Source organism: Amblyomma maculatum, chromosome 1 (genome assembly GCF_055883805.1).
Source record: "Amblyomma maculatum isolate TAMU_Amacu chromosome 1, ASM5588380v1, whole genome shotgun sequence".
Classification (NCBI taxonomy): domain Eukaryota; kingdom Metazoa; phylum Arthropoda; class Arachnida; order Ixodida; family Ixodidae; genus Amblyomma; species Amblyomma maculatum.
The window spans coordinates 148,169,243-148,190,850 of record NC_139344.1 but is presented as its reverse complement, the minus strand read 5'-3'; the positions used below and the strand labels follow the sequence as shown (position 1 = coordinate 148,190,850).

General features: G+C 47.3%; 2 protein-coding genes across 2 annotated transcripts in view; one reads left to right on the top strand and one right to left on the bottom strand.

Annotated features, from left to right (window-relative positions):
- The first annotated feature begins 4,831 nt into the window (after positions 1–4,831).
- LOC146204289 (U-scoloptoxin(01)-Er1a-like) lies at positions 4,832–11,213 on the top strand. Its single transcript, XM_084586392.1, has 4 exons — positions 4,832–5,003; positions 6,366–6,433; positions 8,024–8,064; positions 8,550–11,213. Exons 2-4 carry the CDS (start codon positions 6,412–6,414, stop codon positions 8,973–8,975), a joined length of 489 nt encoding a protein of 162 aa, XP_084442518.1. The 5' UTR covers positions 4,832–5,003; positions 6,366–6,411; the 3' UTR covers positions 8,976–11,213.
- Positions 11,214–12,590: 1,377 nt separating this feature from the next.
- BBS4 (Bardet-Biedl syndrome 4) overlaps positions 12,591–21,608 on the bottom strand; it is a 53,317-nt gene continuing 44,299 nt past the window's right edge. The window contains exons 11-12 of the mRNA XM_084604682.1: positions 20,062–20,200; positions 12,591–12,774 (exon numbers count right to left, since the gene is read on the bottom strand). Of these exons, the coding sequence (XP_084460808.1) occupies positions 12,649–12,774; positions 20,062–20,200 (265 nt within the window). The 3' untranslated portion in view covers positions 12,591–12,648. The remainder of the gene's footprint in view (positions 12,775–20,061; positions 20,201–21,608) is intronic.

Below are 21,608 nucleotides of genomic sequence, written 5' to 3'. Positions count from 1 at the left end.
AGAAAACGCGCACGAGCAATAGGTAAGTATCTCATTAGTCTTTTTTTTGCAACGCCGAAACTTTAAGCTGGCTTTATTAGCACCGATTTTATCGGCATTCGAAAATGATTCTCCTCTTCTCCCTCCTCAAGTCAGCTCAAGCCGGCGCGTAAGAAAAAGAGAAGGGGTTGAACCAATCGACGCTGCTGAACCGAATATCGAGCATTAGCTCAAATCATGGGAGCGTGGGAATCATGGGACAACTCACTGTTTTTAAATCGCGTTAGAACCACAGGCGGTCGCAGTGATAGAGCTAACGCTCCAAAAAAGAAGAGAACGAATCGCGACGGCTCCCCACCCATGCCCTTTCCTGCCCGCATCACTTCAGAGCGTCTATGAATGGACGCACAGAGCAATCCCCGATGACGTCGACGGGAAGGTTTGCGCTCTAATCGGTTGCGAGTGGTCGCCAGGAGCACTTTTTAAAAATTAATTGTAAATTATACGCTGAACGAAAAACTTTCAAATGTTGCTCGAATACTCACAAAGACCACCTGTATATCATTAGAAAGTTTTCTTTAAGCACCGTTTCAGGAGTCCTTTAAGCGATAGAGTCCAGGGCAATAACTTAAGTACAAGTTCGTTTCCAAAATATGCTTGTCACGTCTTGGTTGCGCTCTGCGCTGAGCGAGATGGAGCGCCGGACATCATGTGGCTCGAGGTCGGTCGGCAATAATGTAACTGCGGCTTGGCCGTCTTCGTGTAGGTGAGAACGTGACGCTCGCCGCTTCTTGCTTCGACCCAAAAGTTGGTGTGCTTTCATGCAGTGACCTAATTAGCCGATTATAGGTCTAAAGTGATAACGGCGGTGATATGTCTGAGCAGACGGTGCTGCCCTGTCCGGCAGTGCGTGGATGTGGAGTCTCTTGATCTGCAACGCCATGCCTGAGTATGCGGATGAATGCTTCAAAACACAAAGCTGCGACACTAGCACTTCAACTTTCTCCTGTGATCTATCTGTCAATACAGATCTGAATAGCCACCTAGGTTCGACATGCATACCAGGAATACCGAGGTTTTTCGGCTGGAACCTAATTAAAAAAAATAAAATGATTTCGGTGTACTTTTTACCGTACGTGCTTTTAGATTTGAATCGAAAAGTACCTCTTATATACATTACAGACGTGACGTGTTTACCTCTCACAGGCCTTTGATATTGCAGATATATTTTTATCCTCCGGTGAAGCTAAGACGTGTTTTTTTTTTTTTTTTTTTTTCAGTCTTTGTCCTTTTGTCATTTACGGCGTGCTCATGACCCCATTTTCCTTGCTTCCATAGACAGGGCCGACTTGGCCCGTCCAGCATGTCAAATCAGCTCACATGTTGACTTCTTGCATCGACGAGACAGTCTTCACCCAAGTTACAAGGAACACTTCGCATACGTTCTAAAGCATCACGCAGCTTATGAGATGAAGCCGACCACTGGTGTCACTCCATGACGTACGGCCACCGCGGCCCCCAAAGGGAGGCAGTTCATGACCTCCTCTCCGATTGTCGCGGGCGCTGTTACACACAGGTGTGGCCCCATGTCGTCCAGTTGACGTGAAACGAATCGCAGAACGCTACTCAATTTTGTGCTTTTGAATGGAATAATTTGTGTCACGGTTACTTCATATCTCTTACGTCCAGTAAGTGCTAACAGGATCGGGGACAGATTTTCGCATACATAAAAACAGCGTATGTAAGGCAATTATGCGAAGGGTAGCCATGGTGATTAGATGCGGGCGGAATGACAAAGGTTCGAGTTAAATGTGCACAGCAGTGCGCTCCAGAGACTCGATGCAAGAAAGGCTTATACAGCAGACAAAGGCCTTCTTGGAAAACAAAGACTTCTCCTTGTTAACAAATTTTTTCCTTTTTCGCTATGCACAGCTGCTCCACGTATTTGTAGGTCATTCAAGACGTACAATCCATTGATATTTTACGCTTTCCATCTTAGTATTGAAATTTCGAAATAAGGCGATTAATATATCGCGTTTGAGCGAACAGACCACTTCTAAAATGCGGAAATACACTCCATTCGACGTCGTGTCAAAGGCAAAGCGAAAAATAAAGCGTTCGGCAGGTTTTAACAACCAGCAGCGCGCTAAGTTTCAAACATATTTTGTACTCTTACGGGAGCACTGCCCGATGCAGTGGGCCCTTCGCACGAGCGTGACCTCATGAATTCTGCCCGGACTCCAGCCTGAGTGCTTAAGACAGGACTTTTTTCGTCTCAGCTCTGTTCTTCATGCGGTGCTGGATGTGATCCACATACATCACTGTCACTCGCGCAGTCAAGATCACAAAGCGGAGAGGTGGGTATTTCTCACTTCCCTTAATGGGCAGAGGTGCCACAAGGCGTTGCAAGGCGTTATTTTCCCGCGTTAGGAAGGACAATCAGGAGGGATCCTTCCCTCGTTAAAATATTGTCCTCCCCATTCGATTACCTTTCTTGTTCTTTTCATTTTGTGCCCGTCTTTTTTTTGTTGTATCGTAACCCCTTTAGTTGCTTTTCTTCTTAACCTGTGCTTGAGATTACCTCTAAGCCTTTCCATCTTTTTTTTTTCTTTTCCAATCTATACGTTCATTTGCAGAATCAATATATATATATATATATATATATATATATATATATATATATATATATATATATATATATATATATATATATATATATATATATATACATTCAAAGCCACTTTTCGTCCTTTGTCAGAAATATTCATATTATTTTTGGTTATTTTGTCTTTGTTTCTTTAACTTGTTTTGTCTCAATTAGACAAGCGCCATATCACTAGCACCTGGGTTTCTTTTCGATCCGCATCGTATCATTTGATCACTTTTAACTTTTGACGTCGTATATTCACCTCAGCTGATCACCTCATCTTACTTCAGCCAACAGTTAAACGTAGCACTTTTTGTTCGAGACGGTAGGTTCAGTACGGCATGAAAAGAGAATTATATTCTGTAAAATATATAACCTCTTCCGAATGGGGGTACATGGCATACGTGGCGTAACGTCCGAAAACGACTTAGGCTGTAAGAGACGCCGTAGTGGAGGTCCCCCGGATTAATTTCAACGCACAGCGGTACCTTTTGCACTTCGCCTCCAACGAAATGCGGCTGCCGCGGCCGGGTTCGATCCGGGATGGATAGTTGGCGCTGCCGATTTTAAATCTTGTAGGTGATGAGTCGAACGCAACCTTGTTGCTGCTTTTAGTAACGCCTTGCGAATTTTCAGAACAACAATCCCCGGCCCGACGTTTTCGATATCAAACGGCTATCTAGTTCCGAACCAATGAGGTTAACCGGTCCTAATAGAGTAGGCGGCTTTATTCCTTTTTCTGACAACGACTTGTCCTATAAATGGAGTTGTGACAGCAACAGACGACGCTGCATACTGCATAATCAGAAAATCCATCGCCTAAAAAAAGCTTTTCTTTCTTTTTTTTTTTTTTTTTTTTTTTTTTTTTTTTTTTTTTTCAGAGAGAGAGATATCGGTTCAGACGTGATCCGTGAGAAGGTGAGTAGTCAGTGAAACCTCATAGCAGGCGCCTTCTGTGCAAAGGTACTGGGGTGCCTTTACAGCCAACCTGTCACGCGTGAAGTATGACGTTATGAACAGCTGCTATGCGATTAGGGAACTGACGATAGTACATTTCTATCTCTTGTAGATGCATAACTATCGCCACCAGTACGGTAAACCGTGTCGGATATGTTGACTGGTCTTCGCAACGAAGACGGCGTTCGCATCTTTCTGCGTGCATTCGAAGCTTGCACGGGAGCCGTACCGTGACGAACGAGACAGCGACAGGTCGGGTCACGAGGGGGCAGGGTTGAACTTTAGAATGCGTGACGGAAGCCGGCACTGCGAAACCGGTTGTCGCGCAACCCGAGTAGTACCAGTGCGATCGCCCATCTCCTGTCAGAAGGCAATAATGACTGGGGCAGTTTTTGGAACGTAGTTGCGTTTGTCGATACGCGTTCGCTATTTCGAGAGCTCGACTAAACCTCCGAGGGCGAGACGCCAGCAGCGATAAAACGCGTGCAAGCCCGTCTCGGCACGCGGGCGTACTCAGCAGTGTGCCGGCCGAGAATACAACCACGACGACGGGGAAGAGGAATCGGGCCTGGCAGGAGGAGGCCGGCCGAGCCTCGTCAGAGCTGTCTCCTGACGAGTCGAGAACGTGCGATTCGCAAGAAAAACAAACCGACGCGCAAGAGAAGAACGAAAAGCCGAGTGAGGAAACAAGCCGGACAGCTGCTGTTGTTGCTGCTGCTGTTTCTCTGTCCCTGAGCTCGTGCTGAGTGCCCGCGAGCCGGCGGGAAGGGGCAGTGCGCGCTGCCCAGCAGAGTCGTGAAAACGACCGCGGAGCGCAAGACCGCGTGGCGGGGCGAGCGGTCATCCTGGCAAGGGTTACCGGCGTAGAACCGCAAAGCCTTCGCGACGGTGTTTTCCTCGCAGCGCGGCCTCCTCTGACGGAAGGATGTCAGGAAGATACGCTCTCGGGGGAGGTCAGGGAAGTCGGGTCCCGAGCAGCACGCGCACAACGCTATGCCCCTCCGCCGGTCGACCCCTCGGCCGAGGGGGAGCCCTGCAAATAGGGCCCGCTGGCCCGTGACCCTCACCCGGGCGCATCTATGCGCGAGGCTCAATGGACGCCACTTTTCCTTTCGTCCGCAAAGAGCATTTTGACGAATTGTTCTCGACGCGGCTCGCCAATGAGCAGCTCCGGTGGAAAGGAGAGGTGAGCCGCCCACTCGCTCGCCCTGAACGCGGGCCCGTCGGATGCTATAAGAGATTGTCCGGGCCCCCCAGGAATCGCACTTTTTCGCGACCCTTTGCCTCCTTGGCAGGATCCGGGAAATTCGTGAAGCGCCGAGCAGCAGCTGTGCACCGACTGACGCGCGCTGTGTAGTGCGCCAACTCCGCTGGAAATCGGATTGACCACTCATTTCTCGTATCGACTCCAAGAGCAGGGGTAAGCTCCGTCTGTCGGTGCCAGCCTTCCTACTTGAGAGCTCAGTTACATCGACTTGGAAAAATTCGTGCCACCCCCCTTGTTCATACCTTCTGCATTCATATGAAAGTCGAGCTTTGTTCAGTCTACTGCTTTGTTTCGGCTTTGCTCGGTGCGATGTGTCATATATGTGAAACTGTGTTGAAGTGCCATCTTCCAATATTTCGTTTTTTTTCCTCCTTAAAAGAACGGTTTGACATCTTAAGCTGTTCTCTTCAGGAATAAAAGGAGAAAGGAACGCTGGGAAAAATCTTTCCTCGAGCGTTTCTTTTCCTTCGTTTACGCTATCGATACGGTTTGGAGCACAGTGGTTTGGAGTCAGCTGCTACCGTGTAACCTCTAATTGTAAGGAAACAGGTGCTAGTAGGACCCCGCTGTCACCGTGTAAGTTCCTAGAAAGATTAACGCAAGGAAGCATGCCAACAGCTTCTATTGTAGTGCCATAATTCTACTTCCACTTTCTGCTTTACAATGTTTTGGTCCATCATTACTGTGTGCTTGTCAGTGTCCTGCGGATCAAAAGAAGCAACACTGGAGTCTCGATTCGCAAAATATTCGCCACTCAGATTGGCTCGTGAGTGGCCAGCACTTTTGTGGTCCTTCTCTTTGGCGGTTATTTCCTAAAATACCGCACGATATCCTGCCAGTTACGACCCTGTTCGTACAAGTACGAAGTGCGTGAAGTCCTATGTGCACGCTGCCCAGTTGCGCACATATGTCTGTGCAAAATAATTTACCCCTCTGGACAGATATGAGGGACGCAGAAAAGTGATGATTATGTATGGTGGGGATACTTATCAGGAAAGTATATTTATTATAGTGTACAGCTTCTCAGCGCAGGAATGTAATGCCTAAGCGAGCTCTCATAACGTGCCCATTGTCATTTGTAGTTTCCACAAAGGCAGTTCACGTTTCTCCTTATGTTGTGGTTCTATTTCTTGCTTTTGATTACAGATGTTGATCTGTCTTGTGGGAAGCAGGTGAATGTACGCGCCTCCTTAACTTCAGCCAGTCTACGCTAATATATTGTACAGTCGGCATCAAACGTTTGTGGGATGCGAGTGTGCTGGAAAACAAAGTCGTTCAAACACCACCACGAAAGTCTGTAGTTTAATACGTGCTAAGTACCATCCATCCACTGGTTTCAATATCGAGTGACTACGTGGATGTCGCGAGTAAATTTTCTCCCGAGAACATGCTTCCTGTAAACTTCTGCTGCCGGCTGTAGTTACTAGCTTTTGTTGGAAACATTTTGCACTGAGTTAGACTCGTGGTTCGCCCTCTTTTGGCATATTTCAAAGGCTTCCTTCGCTTCCATTTCAGTCAGGCCGAATCGTCTCCCCAAGCCAGCTCACGTGGCTCAGCTGTAATGAAGCTCTGCATCGTACTCGGTTTGTAGTCATTCTTTCTGTTTGCATAAAAGCACGCTGAGCCTTGCCGATGACTAAGAAATGGTAGCATTTCTGCATTAAGTGCCGTCATGCATGCTGCTGTCGTTCGCTTCCACACGACATGAGCTTATGTAAAGTTGACACGTATTGGTAGGTTTGCATTTGTGTTGCTGATCGCGTAGAGAAGGTGTGATTAACTTAACAAATGAATCATTTTATAAATTAATAAGTTTTCAAACAAATCAATGCTCATGAATGGGGGGAGCAATTTTTTGTCGCTGATACGTAAGAGTATATCGTGTGCCTTCAAGTAAACGTGCCCAATCTGAAATGTATGCGGCAGGAGCGCAGGTATGGTATCCACAGTAGTGTGCCATCCGAACATACAGCTCTCTGCAGTGCAGTTAACATTGCGTGCGCAACTGCACAAGAACGATAGCTTTCAGTGTGCCAGAAGCTGCGAACTCGAGTAAATTCGATCGCTTCCAGACGTGTGGCGGGCTCGTGGGAACAACGCGCTTGTGAAAGCCGACGCATCACGCTCGTAGCTCCTACGGCATGTACATCAGCTATTATGAGCACGTTCTCACGGATATAGCTTGTGGTCCACCTTGGTTCCCCGCGCTGCCATCAGAAGCGGAAAGGAAAGAGAGCGAGGGGGGTAGAAATTGAGGTGTGTTATTCAAAATTGTGCCGTCTGTGGTTTATTGTGTTTTCCATTGATCATTTTTGCGTGTTACCGGAGTTTAAACAGTTTCGTCAAATTTAACATACATGAAGTAAGTAAACGTTCCTGATGGCTCTGAGTAGTTGGCAACTTTTCATTTTTAGTTTCGCTCTGGCAACAAGTACCGGTGCGCGCGCGTGTGTGTGTTTTACATTCATGTCTTAGGCTACTGCGACACCTTTTACATTATGTACTAAGATTTCATTGCTTGTAAATAACCCCAGGCCCAGGTGGTTGAAATGAAGCCAGAGCTCCCTATTACACGTGCCTCCTTGACCATAGTGTCGCTTAGGTGCGTGAAGATCCATTAACTGTTTCCATATATTTATAATGGGCTGCCCTCTATCTTACTGTAATGTGCTTCTCGAGACTATTGTTCCTTACAGTTACCTGAAAATATAGTATGTATTTCCTTACATGCGTGGCTGCTGTTCGATTTTTTTTTTCGTTCAAACATCTAACAACGCCGTCGCTGTCTTAACTTTATTTAACTTTGCGACGTATATGCAGTTTTTAGCCAAGGTTAGTAAGTTCCCGCAGAGGTTACCTTTATCTAATAAACTGCGAGCTGCTGACGCACACTAAAAAATTGACGAAGAAAAAGACCTTCGCTTTCATTTTCTTTCTTGCGTCTAGCGCAACTCATGGAATATGTTAATAGAACCTTTTGAGTTGATAGAAACTGCAACAAATAATTGTGCGCATCAACTTGGCTCCATTTCTGCTTAGCCATTGTCTCGAAAATAACATTTGACGCCAGGACAGTAGTTAGTGCCTGCCTTAAGTGAGGTTGAGCACTTTATCTACGTAGACTGTGCATCGAACTAATGCACTTCTTTCCTTCTTATTTCCTACCACCGAAGCTTTGTTGGCGGTAACGGAGGCTGCAAAAGTTCACACAAGGGTGAGTTGAAACTTTTGTGTCTTTCTCTTTTTATTTAGTGTTCAATGAAGTGTATCTGTGTTTGTTTCATATGTCGGCGTTAACTCACTGCGGGCAAGCAGAGCAAAAAGACCGTAGTATGGAAGAGAAGGAATCTGTGTTTGGAGGCGGTTGATGAACGGTGGAATTTTCAAATCTTCTCTTACAACATACTCGTCTCGCGAATGGGCAGAACCTGTCTTTGTCTACAATGATCAGCTAGCACTTCTCGCCCGATCAATCACGCGAACTTTACCGTAATGCAAGAATCGTGAATAAGGGTCAAGCTATCCATAGCAGGCAATGCCACGGCGATTGTCTGGGTACTGGATACATAGGCAGCTGTGGAGTGGATTAGGACTCGAAAGCTATTCATCATCCAGGAGTAAATATGCATACAGCCGCTCAATAGGCTCAGTGAAGTGTGAAACGTACATACCCATCTGATATCCTCGCGATATTCCCAGACCCGACGAGCCGCATACGAGCTCCCTGACGGCGTGGAGTTCGTGGTGGGAGGCTTGCAGACTACGTTCCAGTGCGAGCGGGGAGGCTACTTCGCCGATGTCAGCAACAACTGCCAGCTGTTCCACATCTGCAACGAGGTCTACAAGGAAGACGGCTCGGTGGAGCTGCAGCAATATAGTTTCTTTTGCGGCAACCAGACCGTGTTCAACCAGCTGAGCCTGACGTGCGCTCACCCCGAGGAGTCGGTGCCGTGCTCGAACGCGCCCGACTTCTTCTACATCAACGACAACATCGGCCGCGTAGGCACGCAAGCCCACACAGAGGACGACCTGCAGCGGGCAGCGCCGCTAGTGCCAGGCTTCCAACAGCAGCAGCAGTTCGCGGCCTCCGAGAAGCATGAGACCAGGCTGCCGCCCCCCAAGTGAAGCGCGAACATTCCACGACATTGTAAAGCGGAACCTCAATGACACTTGGCTTCCTGTTAGTGCCATGCACGTCCTACTGCTTCATGTTTGTTTTTTAGCACCGCCATATTATAATGGCCTTGTTTCCAGCACAATGCTACACTTTCGTGCTGCATGCCTCGTCTGAAGACGCGTGTAATGACAGCATAGCGTCGTTGCGGATAGTCCTCTGGAGGCCCTGTGTCCTCTCGTCTGCATGGGAATCGGTGACTCGCAGCATGTCCTCCGTGTTCATCGGCCGCATATCGTCCTTTGTGTAAAGTTATGATGTTTGCGATCAACAGCTCTTGGCTCCATTGTGCTACTTTTGGCCACACAATGTACGGCCTTTCCGTGTTTGCTTGTATGAGCGCAGGCGTTGTTTGAAGTTAAAGAGAAGGCTATACAGCACGCTAACAGCATCGGCAAGTACCTGAAGTGTGTGCTTGGACTGTGTCAGGATCGAGAGTGGTAGGTACAGGACCTGTCGCGTCGGTATAATGATCGCTTCGCCAGTCAAGTGTCATCAGCTAGGATAAGACCGTGGAGATAACTCGGGAAAACCCGGCTTCGTTACACTGTCGTAAGTTTCACCATATAGAGTCTAGCGTCGATGATGGGTTCTTGCAGAATAATTCTTTTGGAGAGCGGACGAGCAATTCCCACCAAAAGGTTAATGCTGAGAAAGGTTAAGCACAGTTTTGCCACTGCAGTCTTCACCATAACTCATAAAGAGAATTTAAGAACGAACCAGCTATAAAAGTGGTTAAGGCTGCATGTATTCATTATATTAGAGGTGTTTTAATCAACTCACAACACATATGAATGAGGCGTTCGTGGAGCAGCACTAAATCCTCAAATATAATGGGAACTCCTTATTTGACTCATATATATAGATGCGATGTCGGTGGCACTCATTTTCATGCACTAACGGGATAGCTTAGTTTTAACTTCGGGATTTTTTTTTTTCTTTTAGCTGGTTTCATTTATCTTCCGCTATCGCTTTTAGCTCAGTTACATTTCTGCCATTTTACATCATCTGATTTTATTTTTATCACTAAGGTATGAAAGGATAAAGAACCAAAGATATATAATCGTACGAACAATGTACCAAGACCAAAGCTGTCATAGCCAAACTCTCTTCATAGCCAAGCTCACTTCTCATGCAAACGTTTAGGGATCTTTTCCATTGCGGTAGAGAATTCATTGTTTCTAAAAAGCTAGAGCGATAACTGGACGCAGTCGAACAGACTTTTCAAAACGGCAAAAGCGATTTAGCCTTTTTAACCGCATGTAGTAAGTTGTTCGTGCGAAATGGCTTCATCTGTCCAAACACGCAAACCTGTAATTCTATGCCGTGCTATAAGCTGAGTCAAAATGAACGCGACTAACATTTCGAGCAGTGCTGCATAGGATCAGGAATTGTAATCCGAATTTGAAAGGGCATGCAGTAGTTATCGCAAGCTCTGAAGTGCAACTATGTACTAAGTCTTCTTAGATTCATCCCACCTCAACCGCAAAGTCCTGCTTTCCCCGTGGGTTGACCCCGGTGGTTGTGTTTAGCTTCTTTGACTAGTCTTCCCTCGCATAACAACACTCTACAAATACCTGGATCAGTGCGCCCATAAGCGTCCTTTCATTGCAGCCTTGGATGACGCTGGCGGCTTGCACCAAGCTGCACACACATACACTTCGGCAGATCACGTGCTTCCGGTTGCGAAGAAGGCGTTGTTAGTAGTTATGATAACGCAGTCGTCGGCGTAGGAAGCCCGGAGTTTTACAGCTCGCATTTTGGCGCTGCGTGGTGCATGCAATCCTGCTGATTTGCAGTGGCTCACGTGCCGCCTGCGTCGCTGCTGCTTCCGGCGGGCGACCTACAGGCTCTGACACGTTGCTTCTTTAATACGGTTGTATGTGAATGAGCGCTAAGTCTTCTACTGAGAACCATGTAATAACGCACTGCGTTTCAGTTTAACCCGAGTGAGCATTGCCTATACCAGATGTGAAAATAGTAATTCTGGAGGAATGAGAAGGCAAATACTTTATACCATGACGTGTGCGCAAGTACGTTCCGAGAGTTATATACCTGCATAACTTGGCCTTGTCACGTTCACGTGATATGTGTATGTTGCTTCATTGCACATCTTGTTTTGTGACATGTTACTTTGCAATTACAGCCCGGAAACGGAAAATTAATAAATGTGACAATCAGTTCACACCATTGCAAACACGCCTATTCGCGGTTTTTGCGGTCCTACAGTGGGCCTATACTCTTGGTGCACTGGAAAGCTGTTGGACAAATAAGGAAGAATCTGTTCAATATCTTATTTATTGCAGGCTGTTTGCATGATCCACTGGACAGCCACTTGAGGTTGATGTCGTAAAAGCACAATGATAGAACGGTCATTGATTGACATACATATATAAAAACAAGAAAAGAAAAAGTCATATGACTGATGAAACTCGGTTCTGTAAATCAAGGATGGAGCTATACCATTTTGGTTTAAAAAAAAAGAAAAGATAGCTTATTCATGAAAAATTTCACTGCTCTTCAGAGCGAAAAATTACAAATACACTGCGCGGTCTTCTTGACTGTATTATTTTTGCAAAGACGAACACAGAACGGCTTCCGATCCGAAAACCTCCCCTGGCAACTCCTATATGGATGCATGAACGGGATCTTACAAGCAAGTTCAAGCTGTCATAACATATCAAAGATCCCACAAAAATTCGGTGCAGCTCCTCTTACCATCACGTTATCTAGCACAGTTATAGCGAAAATAAACAAACACTGCATCTCTATCAGAGGCTGTAAAGACACGCGAGGTGTTTCGAGCAACTATGGCAGCTTTACGGGACATTTACAACTTGTACCGTGCAAAGTTTCGGTGAGCGCGGGGTGCGGGCGCAGTCATCAGCGGAGGGTCAGTGAAGTTCTTTTCTGCTGTTGCTACATGATGTCACTCGTCACAGCTAACATGGGAGCAAAAATTTCCCCTGATGCTAAATAAGCGCATTTTATTTTTTTTTCTTAGATTGTGCAGCAGTCTGTCATTCAGTATTCAACATTTTATTTAATTATCGCTACAAGTCCAAGTATCATGGACCCATGACAGTGACTGCAGCAACGCTGCATAGTCTTAGCAACGTCGCATGGTAAATATTAAACGGCAACTTGAATGCCGCCGTACGACAGAATACTGTGGTCTGGAAAATGTGGCAACGAGAATGCGGGACCGCAGTTTTAACATATAACATAATGTACCATTATTTATCCATTTGTTATAGGCGATAGCCGCGAGCTTCCAGTCATAGAAACCTCAAGAGAGCGGATCCCATTGCCTGCGACAATCATAGCCAAAGGCCCTGTCGCTTCCCCTGGTATCTTGAAAGACTAGACTTCACCCGACAAATTTCAGAGGACCAAACGGATCCGAAATGGGCAATATGGCAACTTATGGAATAATCATGACACAGCCAAAAAAATAGAAACAGAGTTCGGATAGTACCGCATTGATTTTGGATTGTCTATGCTCTACTGCCAGAGAGGATGTCGTAAGCACAGTGCTATAAGTTAACAGAATTTATTGTCTCTTGGTCACAGGGGTGCCCTGTATCATTACACACGCTCTAGTGAGTCCGCAGTGATGGACCCCTATTCGCTTCGTTCTTGCGAAGACTCGTCGTTTCTGTCAGGTGAGTCCGGCACTTCGTCGTAGCTCTTACTGTCTGTACTGGTCGACTGCAGGGAACTTGACAAGTTGTTGGCCATCTGGGTCACCTGGAAAGAGTACAGCGACGCACCGCAAACTTTGAAACTCCTCACGCACCGAATGCAACTATATCCAAAACTGTTCTAGTGCGAAATCACTTTAGTGTTGTTACGACCGTGCATCATCCGCACTTGCGCGCTCTATTGTTCGCCTGTGGGCATGGATAAGTGCTGTGGATATGTGGTGTTGGTACAATGGCTCTAAGTGAGCCTGTTTCCAGGAATCCTGTTTTGTAAGCCTGTTTTGCTTTGTGGACACCCTGCAAATGCAAAATTGACCCTGTCAAGAGAAAGTCTAGAAAAACACAAAGAAATGTCCCCCTGCGGGAAATAGCCGGAAGTGCTTTCTTTCTTTTGTTCACCCTTCCAGTCGAGAAGCGCCATCGTCCAGTGAGGAATGCCTACTATCTAAAGGAGACGACAGAGTGACATGTCCGCTGACTTGCAGGACAAGAAAGGAGCATGACGCATACGGCCATTAAATGATTTCCCCGGAATGCAGGAAAGATTTGCAATTGTCGAAAACGGACAATGCTGGGAGCGTATGCGGCGCGCACGTGCACTTGGGTTTCTGAGAAGTAAATCCACTTGCCGGAACCAGCCTATCGATTCTTGGCTGAAGAATAGAAATGTACCTCCTCGCCGTTCCCAAGCTTTTCCCGCCAACAAGTGACCAGGCCCAACGAAACAATGCCGGGCCAGTCAGTGCTTCAGACCATCAGTGCAGTGATGTGTTCGATTGGATGCCGATATCTGAGGGGCGTGCCCTGGATTTGGTTGGTCAGCATCTTCAGAGAGGGGCTGGACATAGGGGGTTTTAAGGACGCTGCAGACCACGAAATGGCTCTGGGCCCTGGGTAAACGGCTCATCCAGTCGCTTCTCGCTATGAACTCTTAACGCTTGCCATTTTGCTGATGTACCCTTCTTTTTCGTGTAAATAATCTTGTAAATAAGTTTCTCAAAGTGCCATTAAACCTGCTTGTACATATTTCACCAACTTCGAAGATTCAATCCTACTTCAACCCCGAGTCTCTGCACGCTACCAAGTGAAGGCCGGGTCGACGTAGCCCCAGCGTCACGACAACTGGTGACCAGCGTTGGGATCTGAATCTACAAGCCACAACATCTGATGACTGGAGGTGGGATCTGGATCTACAAGCTACAACATCTGGTGATTCGAGGTGGATCAGAATCTACAAGCCACATCTTGTGATCGGAGGTGGCATCTCAAGCAACAAGCAGGCGCAACAATCGGCCAACAAGAGAGCAGCTCGGAACATCGATCGCATGTGTGGGTGAGTGCTTGGCTTTTCTTCTGATGTGGACCAGGTTCTAGAACAGGGTTAGATTTTAGAACTGGTAAAGAGAGTGTGGAAACGCCTTTAGGTTTGGTAGTTTGCACAGTTGTTTTGGAAGTAGCCGACACTCGGAGCGATCATGGACCTACAAAAGCTGCAGAAACCGGACCTGTTGCTATTGTGTGAGGAATTGGGAATTAATACAAGTGGTTTGGCACGAAAACCCTTGATTATAAAGGCAATCACTGATTTGGGAACCGATGATGAGGAGCTCAGTGAAGCATGGAACCTCATCGGACAAAAAAAGGAGGAGCAGCTCAGACAGCAGAAAGAGCGGGAAAACGAGGAAAAGAGGCGTGAGCGTGAACTTGAGAGGGAAAAAGAGGAAAAGAAGCGTGAACTTGAGAGGGAAAAAGAGGAAAAGAAGCGTGAAATTGAAAGAGAAGCAAAAAGGCTGGAGCTAGAAATTGAGCTCCGGAAATTAGAACTAGAGTTGAGCAAGAGGTCGGGCAATTGTCCCCAGCTAGCGGTGCCTCTTCTCAACAAGGAGGCAGATTTCAAGATGTCAAAGTACATGCAGCCATATGTGATATCAGGGGATATCGGTCTGTATCTGGCTAACTTTGAGCGAACTTGCGAAAAACTGTCCTTCCAGCGAGACACTTGGTCTCAGAGATTATTGACGGTTCTGCCCTGCGAGGCAGCGGAGGTTGTCGCACGGCTAAGCAAGGAGAACGCGGACAACTACGAGAAGGTCAAAGCTTGCCTTCTGAGAAAGTATAGGCTTAGCGCCGAGGCGTTCAGACAACGTTTTCGGAACGCTACTAAGTCCAGGGACGAGAGTTACCCTGAATTCCTGTACAATTTAAGAGTTAATTTGGGCGAGTGGCTAAAAAGAGCACTGATTCCTACAGTGATAGGGACGCTGTAGTCGAGCGAATTCTTTTGGAGCAGTTTTATAACTGCCTCCCAGAAAAAGAAAGAAATTGGTTACAGGACCGAGGCGAAATTAAGTCGGCAACTGAAGCTGCCGAACTTATTGAGGAGTATGCTTCGCGCCGACAATTCAGCAACCCAGCAGTGGATAGGCCCCGCAATCCCAAGTTCAGTGTGAAAAACCGTCAGGAAAGGCACTTTGCTAGAGTTGGAAACGAAGAAATGAAGGTTTCTTCAGGCAAATTCCCTAGAAAGGACGGCAGTGAGAAAAGTGGGGAAGTGACCAACGCGCAGAACACAAAGAATAAGCTTGAGGCTAGGAAGCCGCTCACATGCTTTAGGTGTAATGAGCAGGGTCACATTGCCGTCAACTGCCGGAAAGAAAAGATTGCTTTCTCGTATGTCAGGGACTGCGATGAAAATATGCAGCTTTTAGAACCCTACCTGCATGACCTATAGTAGTCAACAAGAAGCCTTGCAAGGTACTGCGCGATTCGGCCGCAACGATGGATGTTGTCCATCCGGCGTATGTGTCGCCTTCCGACTATACAGGACAGTGTGCATGGATCCGACAGGTAGTTGAGGAACAGAGTGTGTGCTTGCCGATCGCGAACGTGGTCATCGAGGGCCCTTTCGGCGAATTAACAACCGAGGCTGCCGTTTCAGGAAAGCTTCCTAAGTGCTATCCGTATTTGTTCTCCAACAAATCGGACATGCTACTGCGAAAGAGGGGCATCCTTTTCGGAGACAGAGTTGTGCAAGCCTTAACACGTTCAAAGGCGCGAGAACTAGCTACACTGCTCATTCCAGAAGAATCCACAGCGGAGGAAACGGCAGTTAAAACAGTGGTAGATGCGGAAGATAGCAGGTCAGAAAACTTTGAGAGCGAGGCATCTCAGATAAGTCAACTTGAAAGTGAGCTTGATGAGACGCGGAATGAGGACGTTCTAGAGAGTAACCTCTTGCCGCCAGTGTCTAGTAATCTCACGAGACTTTTAAGTGGAACCCGAGAGGACTTAGCTATGGAGCAAGCCAATGATCCTAAGATACAGGAGCTTCTCAAAACGACGGAGCAGAGAGGAGAACTAAAGAAATCCCAGCTGTCCGATCTGGGCGAGATAATAACAGAGTTTGAGGCCTGCTTCGTGGACAGGCCAGGCAGGACTGATTTGACTGAGCACGATATTGAGCTGACTTCAGACGTGCCAGTGCGATCAAGGTGCTACCGATTTTCTCCAAGGCAAAGAGAAATTCTGGATAGGGAAGTAACTCGCATGCTGGAATTAGGAGCAATAAAACCCTCGGAAAGCGATTATGCTTCGCCTATGATCTTAGTAGAAGCTCCAGGTAAAGACCCTAGGCCTGTGGTAGACTACCGAAAGCTAAATTCTCTCACCAGGGATCAAGTGTATCCTATTCCGAATATTGAGGAGAGAGTAGAACAGGTCAGTAGAGCGGCATATGTGACTACGCTGGACCTTACTCGAGGATACTGGCAAGTACCGCTCACTGAACGCGCCAGCAGATACGCGGCTTTCGTCACTCCGACGGGCAGCTACCAGCCAACAATGATGAGTTTCGGGCTCAAAAATGCTCCATTTTGTTTTTCCCGACTCATGGATAGGGTTTTAAAGGGGTGTGAAACATTCGCGGTGCCTTATTTAGATGACATTGCGGTTTTTTCCGACTCATGGGCGGACCATATGGTACATCTAAGAGCTGTACTGAGCCTTTTGCGTCAAGCTGGACTAACCGTAAAGGCCGAGAAATGTTGCCTGGCAAGGGCGACCGTGGACTACTTGGGTCACAATGTAGGTCAAGGTTTCAGGAAACCCAGCGAGATTAAGATTTCTGCGGTAGCAGACTACCCGCGGCCGAGCACGAAGACGGAAATTCGAGCATTCCTGGGTCTGACTGGGTACTACAATCACTACATCCCTAACTATTCAGCTTTGGCTAGCCCTCTGACCGACGCTCTCCGCAAGACAGAACCGACAAATGTAGTCTGGGACGAACAAAAGGAAGCCTCCTTCGTAAACCTGAAGGCTGTGCTGATTAGCCGTCCGGTATTGCGAGCTCCAGACTATGGCCGAGAATTCACGGTCCAGTGTGATGCCAGTGATCGAAGGTTAGGTGCTGTTCTCTGCCAGAGAGATGACGACGGTAATGAGCACCCCGTGCTCTACCTGAGCAGAAAACTGAGTTCTAGAGAGAGGGCTTATTGCGCGTCAGAGAAAGAATGCGCTTGCATTGTATGGGCCATTCAAAAATTGCAGTGCTATCTTGGAGGGGCCAAATTCACCGTAGAGACGGACCATTGTCCCCTGGCTTGGCTGCAAACTGCGACATCGAAGAACAGTCGCCTTCTTAGGTGGAGCTTGATTTTACAGCAGTACAATTTTGAAATAAGATACAAAAAGGGGAAGTTAAATGGGAATGCGGACGCGCTTAGCCGCTCTTTCTAAGCGGTCCGAGATGTTCCTCACCATGTATCCAAATTGATAATCAGGTTGTTTTTTTTTTTTTTTCCGTGCGCTTGTATATGTGTGACTATGTAAAGCAGCACGTTTGGTTTTCTAGGAATACGTGGGTCCTGAACGTCTTGAGAGTGGGCTTTTCTCGAACAACAATGGCAGTTTTCTTTTAACCTGGTCTCTTCAGACGGGAGCCGAGTGCTTGCTTCGACATGTGGTTGAGTTTCAGAGACAGCTCAAGCAAATTGGCCTACAACAATCAAGACAACGCGACAAGCAACAGCGAGCTTCAAGCGTTCACGTGCAGGCCATTAAGTCGTCTCTTCATGCAGCAGCTGCGACTGCTGCCCTCCGAGACTCTTCTGGTGGGGGAGGAGGCTGTTACGACCGTGCATCATCCGCACTTGCGCGCTCTATTGTTCGCCTGTGGGCATGGATAAGTGCTGTGGATATGTGGTGTTGGTACAATGGCTCTAAGTGAGCCTGTTTCCAGGAATCCTGTTTTGTAAGCCTGTTTTGCTTTGTGGACACCCTGCAAATGCAAAATTGACCCTGTCAAGAGAAAGTCTAGAAAAACACAAAGAAATGTCCCCCTGCGGGAAATAGCCGGAAGTGCTTTCTTTCTTTTGTTCACCCTTCCAGTCGAGAAGCGCCATCGTCCAGTGAGGAATGCCTACTATCTAAAGGAGACGACAGAGTGACATGTCCGCTGACTTGCAGGACAAGAAAGGAGCATGACGCATACGGCCATTAAATGATTTCCCCGGAATGCAGGAAAGATTTGCAATTGTCGAAAACGGACAATGCTGGGAGCGTATGCGGCGCGCACGTGCACTTGGGTTTCTGAGAAGTAAATCCACTTGCCGGAACCAGCCTATCGATTCTTGGCTGAAGAATAGAAATGTACCTCCTCGCCGTTCCCAAGCTTTTCCCGCCAACAAGTGACCAGGCCCAACGAAACAATGCCGGGCCAGTCAGTGCTTCAGACCATCAGTGCAGTGATGTGTTCGATTGGATGCCGATATCTGAGGGGCGTGCCCTGGATTTGGTTGGTCAGCATCTTCAGAGAGGGGCTGGACATAGGGGGTTTTAAGGACGCTGCAGACCACGAAATGGCTCTGGGCCCTGGGTAAACGGCTCATCCAGTCGCTTCTCGCTATGAACTCTTAACGCTTGCCATTTTGCTGATGTGCCCTTCTTTTTCGTGTAAATAATCTTGTAAATAAGTTTCTCAAAGTGCCATTAAACCTGCTTGTACATATTTCACCAACTTCGAAGATTCAATCCTACTTCAACCCCGAGTCTCTGCACGCTACCAAGTGAAGGCCGGGTCGACGTAGCCCCAGCGTCACGACAGTGTCTAGCGCTATGGATTTTGCTGATTTCCGGACCGCAATGGAGGGGGCATTCTGTGCAGCGATAACCCGCAAGACCAGCGATGACTTGTCAACATGCTGAAGCTGCGCTGAATGTCAATGGGCGGCTGGACTATAATGTCCTCGCGTCATGCTCTAAATAGAGTTTGGAAGCTAATAAAGAGTTTTATTCATCCATCCATGCATCCATCCTGATTCCGGTTTCCGTCTACTTAACCGAGCGTTGCTATGTCAATAACCAAGCCTACCTTTGCTATATGCATGGTTATCGATGACTTACTATGAGTGGTCATGACTACCATAACTAAGGCCAACGCGAATGCTAATTGCAAATTAACACTAATTAAACCAGTGTGAAGCACAGGTAACAAAATAAAGTCTGAAATCACATGAACACGCGAAACTGCTCTTTCCTAAACCAAACTGCTCGTGTTAGGCTTAGTTAAGCCTAATAGGCCTGGATAAGTATAAATGTTATATAGGTATACATTACAAGCACATTGCTGACTGAGCACACGTTATCCGTAAATAAATCTTCCTAAGCGTATACTTAATTTTGTTTAGGTTCAGCTGTGCCTACTAGGACAGCTGCGAAAGTACTTCTAGCTTTCTCACGTAGCTATGGCTAACCTCTGTCATTTTCCCTCTAACAGTTACACCGCGCGCATTGCAACGAAGTCGATTCGTGGAGGTGCGCGTGACGTTTCGTATTCATTGACTCGTAATAGTTAGGAACGATATTACGCGTTGCATAAGTCGTCACATGTTTGGTACAATTATTGAATATTGATACTAATGAGCTCGTGAAGATATTCTTATTTACATAGGAGAATAGGTATACAACGTAGGCAGATCTATAGACCTGTGCCACAGAAAAATAGCAGAAAATGTCCTTAAGTACTTTTTCTTGTTCTCTAAACAAGGACATCCTAGCTTAAAGCCAGGCTGCGTGCGCGCGCACGCACGCACGCACGCACGCACACATACACACACACACACACACACACACACACACACACACACACACACACACACACACACACACACACACACACACACACACACACACACACACACACGCGCGCGCGCGCGCGCGCAGGCATGCACGTATTTTTAGCTTTAGGCAAAAAGGAGCGAGCTTTCTGTACCGCTTTGATGCACGTGCTTGAAAATACATTCGGTGCCTACGGGTATTAATGATCGTCACTCACCGCCGCGTCGATTTCGGCTCCCGAGTTCTGCTGCTGCTTGAGGCAGCGTTCTTCGAACTGCGCGAGTAGCCTGGCCGCAGCCTTGTGGTCGCCCAAGTCGTGCATGAGCACAGCATAGTTCAGGCATACCAGGGGCTCCCTGTGCGACACAAGGCAGAGGCAAGCGGACAGCATTACCATACTCGATGAAATGAGACCAAATCTTCTGTCGGAACACCTCTATCTCGTAGCGGAGGCGGCTATACAGATAATGTTAGGCTCTTAATTAAAAAGATGGGGATGGAAAAGTATCACCGCAGCGGTTTTCCATGAAGTTGAGGTCTAATACTTCTTTTTTTTTTGTGTGTGTGTGTAAGCTGCCTCCAATGGCACTTATTTTAGCAGGACAAACGTGATTTTGTGTTACTGCTGCATAATAAGCGAACGTCAGAATGTATTATTTGACGGGAAGGTAGTGGTGCATAAAAAGACGATCACGAGAGACGGGACGTCCAGTCTGTCCTCTCTCATGATTGTAATTTTATGCGCCCTACATTCCCATAACAATGAACCAACTTGCCCAGCAACGTATCGTGGTGAACTATATGTATTATTTGTTCGTCTTCCTTTTTTAGTTTTCAGGCGAAATCATTTTATGTTTCATACAACGCAGAACAAGCCACCAGAAGTAGTGGTACCTAAAGTCACGTGACGGGGCGTGACGTCATGGCTCAAAATATAAATGTGGTAACTAAAGTATAAAGTTAATAGGGGCGTATGATTTCGTAACGAGAGCTATAAGGATGGGACTCCCGTCGTGCCTTGCTCCACATCCGTCGTTGCTCGCTCGCATAGCACAGTTGCATATCAACTGTGACGCCAGCCGCTGAGCCACCAAGCGGCGAGGGGGCAACGGAATGCGCAAATGACACACCTGGGCCAGGGCCTTTCCCCACTTATCGCCTCTCGCGTGACATTTTCTCTTAAGGAATAACTAACAAACTTCCATTTGGCGCCAGATTTGTCCTCCTTCGTGTCAAAATTCTGGCGTAATCTTTGTTCGTCCAGCGTTCTGGACAGTGTCACACAATTTCGCTGCCTAATTGGCGTGCCTCTGCTAGTCTAGTCAGAAACAGGGATTCGAACCGACAATAGTTCCACCAATTGCATGCCCTAATCACCTCACTACACCACATGACCTAGCGCAGTGGGCACTTTCAGAGGAGGAGCACAGTGGACACCGCCAGAGGGACAGGAGGAGAGGAGAGGGCGCTGTCAGAGAAGCAGGAAGTGTACAGTGGGCATCACGCTACCGGATGCCTGGTGGTGTGCACCACAGGAAGAAGTACGGGAATCGAACGTCGCTTTGCGGGCGAGCTTTCGCCTTCGTGCACGATGATGGTCTTAAGTGCCTCAAAATATTTTGTTGCTACACTGCTATAGCTTCGAATTTTTTTCCGCGTATAGAGCGTTATAGGTTGACGCTGCTGGCTTTGCAAGCCCCAACCATGACGTGGCAGGCGAGGTGCAAGCGATGTGGTATATGTATGCTCATGTGACGTGGGTGG